Genomic DNA, 15,407 nt, shown 5'->3' on the forward strand with positions numbered 1-15,407 from the left:
ATGTGAAGTGTTTTATAATGGTTTGTGAAATTCACGGTTACTGGGAATGCCATTGGCGCCATTTTTTTATTACCCCGTTTGCTTTCTGTACCCTTCTGTGATGAAATTTATGCGACTATGACAAATTTGAAGTGACAGATTACAAGTTCGATACACTGGCATCACTTATTACTTAGTTTGAATGACATTTTATTGATATTATCAGAAATTATTAAGATAATTGCAAGTACGTATTTTACACATGTCCCTTTCCGTAATGTGTCATTTATTAACTATGAACCAACGATAAAATAATTTAAATTGGCAATAATTAGGTAGTGTCAAGTCCTGTCAATATATATGTTCCTGTAATTATATAGTTATATTATAAATATTTAAATAAAAGATGAATTATTTTGCTTTATGATTTTTGACATTAAAAATTTAATGAGTTTATAGGAAGATTATCTATAAAACTCGCTAAGAAAACTTTTGTCTATGTGTGCATGTTCTATAAAACTCACTGAGAAAACTTTTGTCTAGGTGTGCATGCTTGTCTTAAAGTTTCTGGACCAATACTTTCTCAAATTAAGACACTTTATAAAAATAGTCTCCAACAAATGAACTAATAAATTTACAAACTATGTCTTATTCAAGTATATATATCTTGTATGCCTTGCATTTGCAATTGATCACTGAATCCTCTTAAAAATTCAGGCCACTATTTCATATTACCCAATAAAACCCATGTTTTCCAAGAATTTCCAGCTTGGCAATACTCATAAAATACAGAATTTTGGCAATATGATAATGTGTCTGTCTGAACTTTGTTTAGGGTTGTCTTTATCATATCTGATATATTTTCCGTCCTTGATGAATTTTGGTGATACAGGAGATGTCTGTTAAATTTATTTACTATTTACCTCAACTCAGTCTGATGGGGCAAATAAGTGCTTGTATAGACATTTGTGCACATTTGTGCATTGTTGATGACCGAACAATGATTTTAGTTGTTGGGCTACTTCCATTAACATACAATGAATACCCTACACCACATTAAACACAATTTGCTCAATCCTTACAATTGGTGCATGGCGGCACTTAAAGAAGAAGAACATCAATCATATAACTATTGAAAGATGATCAGAAGAACAGAAATAACATTTTCTAATCTACAATATTTCAATGATGGCAAACAATATACATAGTACATCTATTCATTAATGCTGGTTGAAAGAGACTTTGTTTGCACTCCCACTTTTCAACAAAAAAATACCAATAAAAAAGTTACAGAAGAAAAGATGACTAATTCAAAGAAATTTAAATTACACAGCCACAGGGTAACTTGGTACAAACTAATTATTATTATTTTAAACAAACAATTAAACCATTTTGAAACCGTACTCATTTTTGGGCATGTGCAATAAAAATAACTGAATGTTACATTGTGTGGCAAAAAAGACCGAAATAAGTATACTGCATTTTGTAACAAACATGAAAAAGTTTGTACCCAAATTATCCGAGTGAAAAAGATTGTGAGACTTACCTTGCAAACCACCAATTAAGAAAAAGGTTACAAGTAACATTAGCAATATTAAGCTGAGAATGATGAGTTTCTTCCAACTCAAGTTCTCCAAAACAACCCCAGCCATGTCTTCGATGAATAATCAGTCTTAATAACGCATAAAACGTGCTTTATTGCTTTCGCCAGCTCTTCTGTCTGAAGAAAGGACAACAGCGCCATCTGGTCTGTTTATGTCAGACGCTTCCATTTTTAGGGGTGTACTGAAATATGTAGGCCAACCTTCGCCCAAATTCCCGTTGTATTTCGATAATTTATAAGATAAATTGTTTCTACATCGGAGGATACAAAAAATCAAATTCGTTATAAAATGAATATACAAAGTTTGTGGACAAAAATATAGGAAAATATAAGTTTACGAAATAATTTTACCTATTCCTAAAAATAAGCTATCCCGTATAAAGTTGCATATGGCGGAGAATACGAATTTTACAGTGACTGAAATATAAGCAGAAGATTCCCAGTTCCCTATAAATAAGGTAATGTTTTTCCTTCTTTTCTTACATTCAACATTTGTTTAGTTGATTGGACATAATATTTTATTCATATTATATTTATATTCAATTGGTTAGTAGATAGTACACTGTCACTGATTTAGATTGTCCCCAGACTGCCACTGTGATACACTGATAGCGGACTCATAGCGACACTTAAAAAAGGAAATGTAATAAATTCGAAACTGAGCCCGGTGTTTAGTCTCTGTAGGTTAGTACATGGATACCTTGAAGTTAACCAGTGCAACAATCTTTTTAAGTCAAAGACTTTTTCCGCCGTCGCCTGGCCTTTTTTTTAAATCGGCACTTAAAGTTAACCAGCGAGGGACGTTAACCACCGAGGGTAGTAATGAATATTCATCTTTACTGGATGATTGACATCGATGTAAATAAAAACATGAGTGTAAATGCCGGAAATAGTTGCAATTACTATGTGTTATCGTCAGAGCACATTAGTTCATTTTAATTATTAGAAATCATGTTTTTGATGAAAATTGAAAAAACAAAAATGAAATTGAAATTGAAATTGAATTGAATTGAATTGAATTGAGCTATGTACAATACAGTAACAGTAGACACTTAACATATTTTGCATGATAAGTCGTGCTTTTTGCATGCATATTTGGTTATACTATGTACTCATTGTTTCCATACTGTTTTATGTTCAAATAAGACCTATATGTGAAACATTTATACACGATTAATATAAAGAAATGAAGTGGGTTCATACAGGATCATACAGTTAACGATTTTATAATGTACGAAAGCTAATACTACAATACTGTTTATCAGTAATCAACTTTCAATTGCATGAGTCGTTTGCAACGAAAATCAAAATACATAATAAATGCTTATGCAACTGTTGACATATCAGCGGAATTTTTAAACAATAAATATATTTATGTTTTAAGAAAAAATATTTTTTTTAATTACATTTTCAAAAATGATCTAAATTTGTTTGATATTTGATAACCGCGTCCACTCTGCACTTCATTTGCGCCTATTTTTTTTTCTTTCTGCCATTTGTTTTTCTTCATTTGCACCAATTAACAGGTAAACACAAGTCATGAGACATAGAAGATGTATAGAATTTATTGATAAAATAACAAAAATATCCCTACTGGCCTTCTGCCATCTGCCCCTTGTTAACCCGTGACGGGGAGGAGGAAGTGGAATTTTGAGCAGGATAAATTTATTGCAAAAGTTCTAAAACTGTATACATCACACTTAAAAAAGCAATTTATAAAATAAGATAGTAACAGTTTGACATCAAAGCATATTTACAAGTCTTCCCTTGTGATATCTTCTCTACAATATATCATATACTTTTTATTAAAAAAAGTCATTCTTTTCCCTTTTCATGTTATGTTACGGTTGCTGCCACGTTGAGAGATCTGATTATCATGTTTACATATATTAAATTAATGCCTGGATTTTCTTTATGACATCCATAAATTAAAGTAAATGTTCGGGTAACAGAAGTGTTTTATAATTAAATCAATGAGCTTAACATGTATCTATTAACATGTATCTATAACATAGACATGTACTCATTGAACTGCTGCGTTTGGTTAACCTAAGTGAATGTAATTATCTAAAATGTATCAGATCTAAACTGTTTGAATTAATTTGGCGCAAATAAAAAATTGATAATTGGCGCAAATGAAAAATAAACTATGATATTTCGATATTTTCAAAATTGGCGCAATTGATATACGCACATAATTTACCGATCACACTTAATTGGTTAGATTAAAAATAATATGATATTTAGATTTAAAAGCACCTCAGGAAATTGATTGATTGTTGTTTGCCATCAGTCCAGCGGCAAATATTTCAGCCAAGTTCGGGGAGAGAACTAAACAATTAATACAATAGGGATATAATGTTCCTGTAATCGGTCAATCGGAGTGAAGTGAGATAAATACGGAAATTTGGACTGCTACTTGCTAATAGTTTGTTTGGATATCGTCCCCCTTTTTTGGATTGACAAGAACTTTAGTCTTGCCAGAGGCGACCTCCGGATACCTCAACGATTTATTGATAGGGTTCTCTAATTGCGGATTTCATTGCACTCTCTCTACTCGAAGCTAACGATTAGACGTATCCCTTATTTAACGTGGATACGTATGTATACATCCTGTACAGCAAAAAGGACACCCCCCTTTGGAAATAATTTTACCAGCAAATTTGAAAATGCCGATTATTTTACTTTAATTTGGACACGTATGTATACATCCCGTACAGCCAAAAGGATATCCCCTTTGGAAATATTTTTACCAGCAAATTTAAAAATCCCGAGTATTCTAACTTTAATTTGGACTTTACCGTTTACAGATGGAAACCTGCATTTCAGCGTTAGGTAACAGTAACCTAAAATAAGACATCTCATGGATTTGAATAGAATTAAGAAACTAAAACAAATGAAACTGTTTTATGAATATCGTAAAATTATATTTGTAATGTTAATACTTTTCGATGCAAAAGGAATTAGAATTGTTGAGTTTAAAATTAAATTATCGGTATTATTTTAAGTAGGTGCTTCTACGTGAATTAAATTTCGAATATATATAAGCAAGGGGTAGTTAATGCCAGATTTAACAGACTGTTTATAGACTGCATATTGGAGTACTTTATTGTATTGTATCATATCCGACGGTAAGCATAAACAGATACAACCATTTCACTCCCTAAAATTTAGAACGTATGTAAAAGTAGCCCTACTCTGACAAAAAATAGTGCTTTTGGTGTCATTGTTTACTTTAACTAACCAAATAAATTCCAGAAATGAACTTTTGGCGAAAGAAAAATAAATATATATATAAACTATTTTGAGCTAAAAGTTACTTGTCTATGAGTTTGTATCTAAAATTAGGGATTAATGCGCTCCTTAGAGTCCAGAAAACATAGGGATTTAGGTGTAATACCACCAAATCATAGTACTCCGGTTGCATACGAAAATAGGTCGAAAAAAAATATTCCCTTGAATTTGACAGTTGTAGGTAATTGATCCTACATTTCATTGCAGTAAAACATTTCTAGGTCATAAACATATATCTTGGGTATTTCAAAGCACCATTATTTTTTTATTTGGAGTTTCTAAAGAATATTTTGGAAACTTGAGGTTACATGGTTACTAAAGCTTGTTAACCACCGACGGTAGGTATAGAAAAATACTGTTGATAGATAGTGCATATGAGTACTATATTGTATGTTAACCACCGACGGTAGGTATAGACAAATACTGTTGATATACGGTATATAAGAGTACTATATTGTATGTTAACCACCGACGGTAGGTATAGAAAAATACTGTTGATAGATAGTGCATATGAGTACTATATTGTATGTTAACCACCGACGGTAGGTATAGACATATACTGTTGGTAGACGGTATATAAGAGTACTATGTGGTATGTTAACCACCGACGGTAGGTATAGAAAAATACTGTTGATAGATAGTGCATATGAGTACTATATTGTATGTTAACCACCGACGGTAGGTATAGACATATACTGTTGGTAGACGGTATATAAGAGTACTATGTGGTATGTTAACCACCGACGGTAGGTATAGAAAAATACTGTTGATAGATAGTGCATATGAGTACTATATTGTATGTTAACCACCGACGGTAGGTATAGACATATACTGTTGGTAGACGGTATATAAGAGTACTATGTGGTATGTTAACCACCGACGGTAGGTATAGAAAAATACTGTTGATAGATAGTGCATATGAGTACTATATTGTATGTTAACCACCGACGGTAGGTATAGACATATACTGTTGGTAGACGGTATATAAGAGTACTATGTGGTATGTTAACCACCGACGGTAGGTATAGAAAAATACTGTTGATAGATAGTGCATATGAGTACTATATTGTATGTTAACCACCGACGGTAGGTATAGACATATACTGTAGGTAGACGGTATATAAGAGTACTATGTGGTATGTTAACCACCGACGGTAGGTATAGAAAAATACTGTTGATAGATAGTGCATATGAGTACTATATTGTATGTTAACCACCGACGGTAGGTATAGACATATACTGTTGGTAGACGGTATATAAGAGTACTATGTGGTATGTTAACCACCGACGGTAGGTATAGAAAAATACTGTTGATAGATAGTGCATATGAGTACTATATTGTATGTTAACCACCGACGGTAGGTATAGACATATACTGTTGATATACGGTATATAGGAGTACTATATGGTATGTTAACCACCGACGGTAGGTATAGAAAAATACTGTTGATAGATAGTGCATATGAGTACTATATTGTATGTTAACCACCGACGGTAGGTATAGACATATACTGTTGGTAGACGGTATATAAGAGTACTATATGGTATGTTAACCACCGACGGTAGGTATAGAAAAATACTGTTGATAGACTGTGTAATGGAGCACTGTATTGTATGTTAACCACCGACGGTAGGTATAGACAAATACTGTTGATATACGGTATATAGGAGTACTATATTGTATGTTAACCACCGACGGTAGGTATAGAAAAATACTGTTGATAGATAGTGCATATGAGTACTATATTGTATGTTAACCACCGACGGTAGGTATAGACAAATACTGTTGATATACGGTATATAGGAGTACTATATTGTATGTTAACCACCGACGGTAGGTATAGAAAAATACTGTTGATAGATAGTGCATATGAGTACTATATTGTATGTTAACCACCGACGGTAGGTATAGACATATACTGTTGGTAGACGGTATATAAGAGTACTATGTGGTATGTTAACCACCGACGGTAGGTATAGAAAAATACTGTTGATAGATAGTGCATATGAGTACTATATTGTATGTTAACCACCGACGGTAGGTATAGACATATACTGTTGATATACGGTATATAGGAGTACTATATGGTATGTTAACCACCGACGGTAGGTATAGAAAAATACTGTTGATAGATAGTGCATATGAGTACTATATTGTATGTTAACCACCGACGGTAGGTATAGACATATACTGTTGGTAGACGGTATATAAGAGTACTATATGGTATGTTAACCACCGACGGTAGGTATAGAAAAATACTGTTGATAGACTGTGTAATGGAGCACTGTATTGTATGTTAACCACCGACGGTAGGTATAGACAAATACTGTTGATATACGGTATATAGGAGTACTATATTGTATGTTAACCACCGACGGTAGGTATAGAAAAATACTGTTGATAGATAGTGCATATGAGTACTATATTGTATGTTAACCACCGACGGTAGGTATAGACATATACTGTTGGTAGACGGTATATAAGAGTACTATGTGGTATGTTAACCACCGACGGTAGGTATAGAAAAATACTGTTGATAGACTGTGTAATGGAGCACTGTATTGTATGTTAACCACCGACGGTAGGTATAGACAAATACTGTTGATATACGGTATATAGGAGTACTATATTGTATGTTAACCACCGACGGTAGGTATAGACAAATACTGTTGATATACCGTATATAGGAGTACTATATTGTATGTTAACCATAACGGTAGGTATAGAAAAATACTGTTGATAGATAGTGCATATGACTACTATATTATATGTTAACCACCGACGGTAGGTATAGACAAATACTGTTGATATACGGTATATAGGAGTACTATATTGTATGTTAACCACCGACGGTAGGTATAGAAAAATACTGTTGATAGATAGTGCATATGAGTACTATATTGTATGTTAACTACCGACGGTAGGTATAGACATATACTGTTGGTAGACGGTATATAAGAGTACTATGTGGTATGTTAACCACCGACGGTAGGTATAGAAAAATACTGTTGATAGATAGTGCATATGAGTACTATATTGTATGTTAACCACCGACGGTGGGTATAGACAAATACTGTTGATATACGGTATATAAGAGTACTATATTGTATGTTAACCACCGACGGTAGGTATAGAAAAATACTGTTGATAGATAGTGCATATGAGTACTATATTGTATGTTAACCACCGACGGTAGGTATAGACATATACTGTTGGTAGACGGTATATAAGAGTACTATGTGGTATGTTAACCACCGACGGTAGGTATAGAAAAATACTGTTGATAGATAGTGCATATGAGTACTATATTGTATGTTAACCACCGACGGTAGGTATAGACATATACTGTTGGTAGACGGTATATAAGAGTACTATGTGGTATGTTAACCACCGACGGTAGGTATAGAAAAATACTGTTGATAGATAGTGCATATGAGTACTATATTGTATGTTAACCACCGACGGTAGGTATAGACATATACTGTTGGTAGACGGTATATAAGAGTACTATGTGGTATGTTAACCACCGACGGTAGGTATAGAAAAATACTGTTGATAGATAGTGCATATGAGTACTATATTGTATGTTAACCACCGACGGTAGGTATAGACATATACTGTAGGTAGACGGTATATAAGAGTACTATGTGGTATGTTAACCACCGACGGTAGGTATAGAAAAATACTGTTGATAGATAGTGCATATGAGTACTATATTGTATGTTAACCACCGACGGTAGGTATAGACATATACTGTTGGTAGACGGTATATAAGAGTACTATGTGGTATGTTAACCACCGACGGTAGGTATAGAAAAATACTGTTGATAGACTGTGTAATGGAGCACTGTATTGTATGTTAACCACCGACGGTAGGTATAGACAAATACTGTTGATATACGGTATATAGGAGTACTATATTGTATGTTAACCACCGACGGTAGGTATAGACAAATACTGTTGATATACGGTATATAGGAGTACTATATTGTATGTTAACCACCGACGGTAGGTATAGAAAAATACTGTTGATAGATAGTGCATATGAGTACTATATTGTATGTTAACCACCGACGGTAGGTATAGACATATACTGTTGGTAGACGGTATATAAGAGTACTATGTGGTATGTTAACCACCGACGGTAGGTATAGAAAAATACTGTTGATAGATAGTGCATATGAGTACTATATTGTATGTTAACCACCGACGGTAGGTATAGACAAATAATGTTGATATACGGTATATAAGAGTACTATATTGTATGTTAACCACCGACGGTAGGTATAGAAAAATACTGTTGATAGATAGTGCATATGAGTACTATATTGTATGTTAACCACCGACGGTAGGTATAGACATATACTGTTGGTAGACGGTATATAAGAGTACTATGTGGTATGTTAACCACCGACGGTAGGTATAGAAAAATACTGTTGATAGATAGTGCATATGAGTACTATATTGTATGTTAACCACCGACGGTAGGTATAGACATATACTGTTGGTAGACGGTATATAAGAGTACTATGTGGTATGTTAACCACCGACGGTAGGTATAGAAAAATACTGTTGATAGATAGTGCATATGAGTACTATATTGTATGTTAACCACCGACGATAGGTATAGACATATACTGTTGGTAGACGGTATATAAGAGAACTATGTGGTATGTTAACCACCGACGGTAGGTATAGAAAAATACTGTTGATAGATAGTGCATATGAGTACTATATTGTATGTTAACCACCGACGGTAGGTATAGACATATACTGTTGGTAGACGGTATATAAGAGTACTATGTGGTATGTTAACCACCGACGGTAGGTATAGAAAAATACTGTTGATAGATAGTGCATATGAGTACTATATTGTATGTTAACCACCGACGGTAGGTATAGACATATACTGTAGGTAGACGGTATATAAGAGTACTATGTGGTATGTTAACCACCGACGGTAGGTATAGAAAAATACTGTTGATAGATAGTGCATATGAGTACTATATTGTATGTTAACCACCGACGGTAGGTATAGACATATACTGTTGGTAGACGGTATATAAGAGTACTATGTGGTATGTTAACCACCGACGGTAGGTATAGAAAAATACTGTTGATAGATAGTGCATATGAGTACTATATTGTATGTTAACCACCGACGGTAGGTATAGACATATACTGTTGATATACGGTATATAGGAGTACTATATGGTATGTTAACCACCGACGGTAGGTATAGAAAAATACTGTTGATAGATAGTGCATATGAGTACTATATTGTATGTTAACCACCGACGGTAGGTATAGACATATACTGTTGGTAGACGGTATATAAGAGTACTATATGGTATGTTAACCACCGACGGTAGGTATAGAAAAATACTGTTGATAGACTGTGTAATGGAGCACTGTATTGTATGTTAACCACCGACGGTAGGTATAGACAAATACTGTTGATATACGGTATATAGGAGTACTATATTGTATGTTAACCACCGACGGTAGGTATAGAAAAATACTGTTGATAGATAGTGCATATGAGTACTATATTGTATGTTAACCACCGACGGTAGGTATAGACAAATACTGTTGATATACGGTATATAGGAGTACTATATTGTATGTTAACCACCGACGGTAGGTATAGAAAAATACTGTTGATAGATAGTGCATATGAGTACTATATTGTATGTTAACCACCGACGGTAGGTATAGACATATACTGTTGGTAGACGGTATATAAGAGTACTATGTGGTATGTTAACCACCGACGGTAGGTATAGAAAAATACTGTTGATAGATAGTGCATATGAGTACTATATTGTATGTTAACCACCGACGGTAGGTATAGACATATACTGTTGATATACGGTATATAGGAGTACTATATGGTATGTTAACCACCGACGGTAGGTATAGAAAAATACTGTTGATAGATAGTGCATATGAGTACTATATTGTATGTTAACCACCGACGGTAGGTATAGACATATACTGTTGGTAGACGGTATATAAGAGTACTATATGGTATGTTAACCACCGACGGTAGGTATAGAAAAATACTGTTGATAGACTGTGTAATGGAGCACTGTATTGTATGTTAACCACCGACGGTAGGTATAGACAAATACTGTTGATATACGGTATATAGGAGTACTATATTGTATGTTAACCACCGACGGTAGGTATAGAAAAATACTGTTGATAGATAGTGCATATGAGTACTATATTGTATGTTAACCACCGACGGTAGGTATAGACATATACTGTTGGTAGACGGTATATAAGAGTACTATGTGGTATGTTAACCACCGACGGTAGGTATAGAAAAATACTGTTGATAGACTGTGTAATGGAGCACTGTATTGTATGTTAACCACCGACGGTAGGTATAGACAAATACTGTTGATATACGGTATATAGGAGTACTATATTGTATGTTAACCACCGACGGTAGGTATAGACAAATACTGTTGATATACCGTATATAGGAGTACTATATTGTATGTTAACCATAACGGTAGGTATAGAAAAATACTGTTGATAGATAGTGCATATGACTACTATATTATATGTTAACCACCGACGGTAGGTATAGACAAATACTGTTGATATACGGTATATAGGAGTACTATATTGTATGTTAACCACCGACGGTAGGTATAGAAAAATACTGTTGATAGATAGTGCATATGAGTACTATATTGTATGTTAACCACCGACGGTAGGTATAGACATATACTGTTGGTAGACGGTATATAAGAGTACTATGTGGTATGTTAACCACCGACGGTAGGTATAGAAAAATACTGTTGATAGATAGTGCATATGAGTACTATATTGTATGTTAACCACCGACGGTAGGTATAGACATATACTGTTGGTAGACGGTATATAAGAGTACTATGTGGTATGTTAACCACCGACGGTAGGTATAGAAAAATACTGTTGATAGATAGTGCATATGAGTACTATATTGTATGTTAACCACCGACGGTAGGTATAGACATATACTGTTGGTAGACGGTATATAAGAGTACTATGTGGTATGTTAACCACCGACGGTAGGTATAGAAAAATACTGTTGATAGATAGTGCATATGAGTACTATATTGTATGTTAACCACCGACGGTAGGTATAGACATATACTGTAGGTAGACGGTATATAAGAGTACTATGTGGTATGTTAACCACCGACGGTAGGTATAGAAAAATACTGTTGATAGATAGTGCATATGAGTACTATATTGTATGTTAACCACCGACGGTAGGTATAGACATATACTGTTGGTAGACGGTATATAAGAGTACTATGTGGTATGTTAACCACCGACGGTAGGTATAGAAAAATACTGTTGATAGACTGTGTAATGGAGCACTGTATTGTATGTTAACCACCGACGGTAGGTATAGACAAATACTGTTGATATACGGTATATAGGAGTACTATATTGTATGTTAACCACCGACGGTAGGTATAGACAAATACTGTTGATATACGGTATATAGGAGTACTATATTGTATGTTAACCACCGACGGTAGGTATAGAAAAATACTGTTGATAGATAGTGCATATGAGTACTATATTGTATGTTAACCACCGACGGTAGGTATAGACATATACTGTTGGTAGACGGTATATAAGAGTACTATGTGGTATGTTAACCACCGACGGTAGGTATAGAAAAATACTGTTGATAGATAGTGCATATGAGTACTATATTGTATGTTAACCACCGACGGTAGGTATAGACAAATAATGTTGATATACGGTATATAAGAGTACTATATTGTATGTTAACCACCGACGGTAGGTATAGAAAAATACTGTTGATAGATAGTGCATATGAGTACTATATTGTATGTTAACCACCGACGGTAGGTATAGACATATACTGTTGGTAGACGGTATATAAGAGTACTATGTGGTATGTTAACCACCGACGGTAGGTATAGAAAAATACTGTTGATAGATAGTGCATATGAGTACTATATTGTATGTTAACCACCGACGGTAGGTATAGACATATACTGTTGGTAGACGGTATATAAGAGTACTATGTGGTATGTTAACCACCGACGGTAGGTATAGAAAAATACTGTTGATAGATAGTGCATATGAGTACTATATTGTATGTTAACCACCGACGATAGGTATAGACATATACTGTTGGTAGACGGTATATAAGAGAACTATGTGGTATGTTAACCACCGACGGTAGGTATAGAAAAATACTGTTGATAGATAGTGCATATGAGTACTATATTGTATGTTAACCACCGACGGTAGGTATAGACATATACTGTTGGTAGACGGTATATAAGAGTACTATGTGGTATGTTAACCACCGACGGTAGGTATAGAAAAATACTGTTGATAGATAGTGCATATGAGTACTATATTGTATGTTAACCACCGACGGTAGGTATAGACATATACTGTAGGTAGACGGTATATAAGAGTACTATGTGGTATGTTAACCACCGACGGTAGGTATAGAAAAATACTGTTGATAGATAGTGCATATGAGTACTATATTGTATGTTAACCACCGACGGTAGGTATAGACATATACTGTTGGTAGACGGTATATAAGAGTACTATGTGGTATGTTAACCACCGACGGTAGGTATAGAAAAATACTGTTGATAGATAGTGCATATGAGTACTATATTGTATGTTAACCACCGACGGTAGGTATAGACATATACTGTTGATATACGGTATATAGGAGTACTATATGGTATGTTAACCACCGACGGTAGGTATAGAAAAATACTGTTGATAGATAGTGCATATGAGTACTATATTGTATGTTAACCACCGACGGTAGGTATAGACATATACTGTTGGTAGACGGTATATAAGAGTACTATATGGTATGTTAACCACCGACGGTAGGTATAGAAAAATACTGTTGATAGACTGTGTAATGGAGCACTGTATTGTATGTTAACCACCGACGGTAGGTATAGACAAATACTGTTGATATACGGTATATAGGAGTACTATATTGTATGTTAACCACCGACGGTAGGTATAGAAAAATACTGTTGATAGATAGTGCATATGAGTACTATATTGTATGTTAACCACCGACGGTAGGTATAGACAAATACTGTTGATATACGGTATATAGGAGTACTATATTGTATGTTAACCACCGACGGTAGGTATAGAAAAATACTGTTGATAGATAGTGCATATGAGTACTATATTGTATGTTAACCACCGACGGTAGGTATAGACATATACTGTTGGTAGACGGTATATAAGAGTACTATGTGGTATGTTAACCACCGACGGTAGGTATAGAAAAATACTGTTGATAGATAGTGCATATGAGTACTATATTGTATGTTAACCACCGACGGTAGGTATAGACATATACTGTTGATATACGGTATATAGGAGTACTATATGGTATGTTAACCACCGACGGTAGGTATAGAAAAATACTGTTGATAGATAGTGCATATGAGTACTATATTGTATGTTAACCACCGACGGTAGGTATAGACATATACTGTTGGTAGACGGTATATAAGAGTACTATATGGTATGTTAACCACCGACGGTAGGTATAGAAAAATACTGTTGATAGACTGTGTAATGGAGCACTGTATTGTATGTTAACCACCGACGGTAGGTATAGACAAATACTGTTGATATACGGTATATAGGAGTACTATATTGTATGTTAACCACCGACGGTAGGTATAGAAAAATACTGTTGATAGATAGTGCATATGAGTACTATATTGTATGTTAACCACCGACGGTAGGTATAGACATATACTGTTGGTAGACGGTATATAAGAGTACTATGTGGTATGTTAACCACCGACGGTAGGTATAGAAAAATACTGTTGATAGACTGTGTAATGGAGCACTGTATTGTATGTTAACCACCGACGGTAGGTATAGACAAATACTGTTGATATACGGTATATAGGAGTACTATATTGTATGTTAACCACCGACGGTAGGTATAGACAAATACTGTTGATATACCGTATATAGGAGTACTATATTGTATGTTAACCATAACGGTAGGTATAGAAAAATACTGTTGATAGATAGTGCATATGACTACTATATTATATGTTAACCACCGACGGTAGGTATAGACAAATACTGTTGATATACGGTATATAGGAGTACTATATTGTATGTTAACCACCGACGGTAGGTATAGAAAAATACTGTTGATAGATAGTGCATATGAGTACTATATTGTATGTTAACCACCGACGGTAGGTATAGACATATACTGTTGGTAGACGGTATATAAGAGTACTATGTGGTATGTTAACCACCGACGGTAGGTATAGAAAAATACTGTTGATAGATAGTGCATATGAGTACTATATTGTATGTTAACCACCGACGGTAGGTATAGACATATACTGTTGGTAGACGGTATATAAGAGTACTATGTGGTATGTTAACCACCGACGGTAGGTATAGAAAAATACTGTTGATAGATAGTGCATATGAGTACTATATTGTATGTTAACCACC

The 15,407-nt window shown here is 34.5% G+C and overlaps 2 protein-coding genes across 2 annotated transcripts in view; one reads left to right on the forward strand and one right to left on the reverse strand.

Moving 5' to 3' along the window:
- The window catches only part of LOC127735091 (protein wntless homolog), a 30,411-nt gene extending 28,705 nt beyond the window's left edge, over positions 1 to 1,706 (reverse strand). The window contains exon 1 of the mRNA XM_052245189.1: positions 1,526 to 1,706. Coding sequence (XP_052101149.1) covers positions 1,526 to 1,631 — 106 coding nt within the window. The 5' untranslated portion in view covers positions 1,632 to 1,706. The remainder of the gene's footprint in view (positions 1 to 1,525) is intronic.
- A 258-nt stretch (positions 1,707 to 1,964) lies between these two features.
- The window catches only part of LOC127735104 (uncharacterized), a 61,421-nt gene continuing 47,978 nt past the window's right edge, over positions 1,965 to 15,407 (forward strand). The window contains exon 1 of the mRNA XM_052245198.1: positions 1,965 to 2,040. The gene's annotated coding sequence lies outside the window, so the exon portion shown is untranslated. The remainder of the gene's footprint in view (positions 2,041 to 15,407) is intronic.

This window comes from Mytilus californianus, unplaced genomic scaffold, assembly GCF_021869535.1.
Source record: "Mytilus californianus isolate M0D057914Y unplaced genomic scaffold, xbMytCali1.0.p SCAF_1, whole genome shotgun sequence".
Classification (NCBI taxonomy): Eukaryota; Metazoa; Mollusca; class Bivalvia; order Mytilida; family Mytilidae; genus Mytilus; species Mytilus californianus.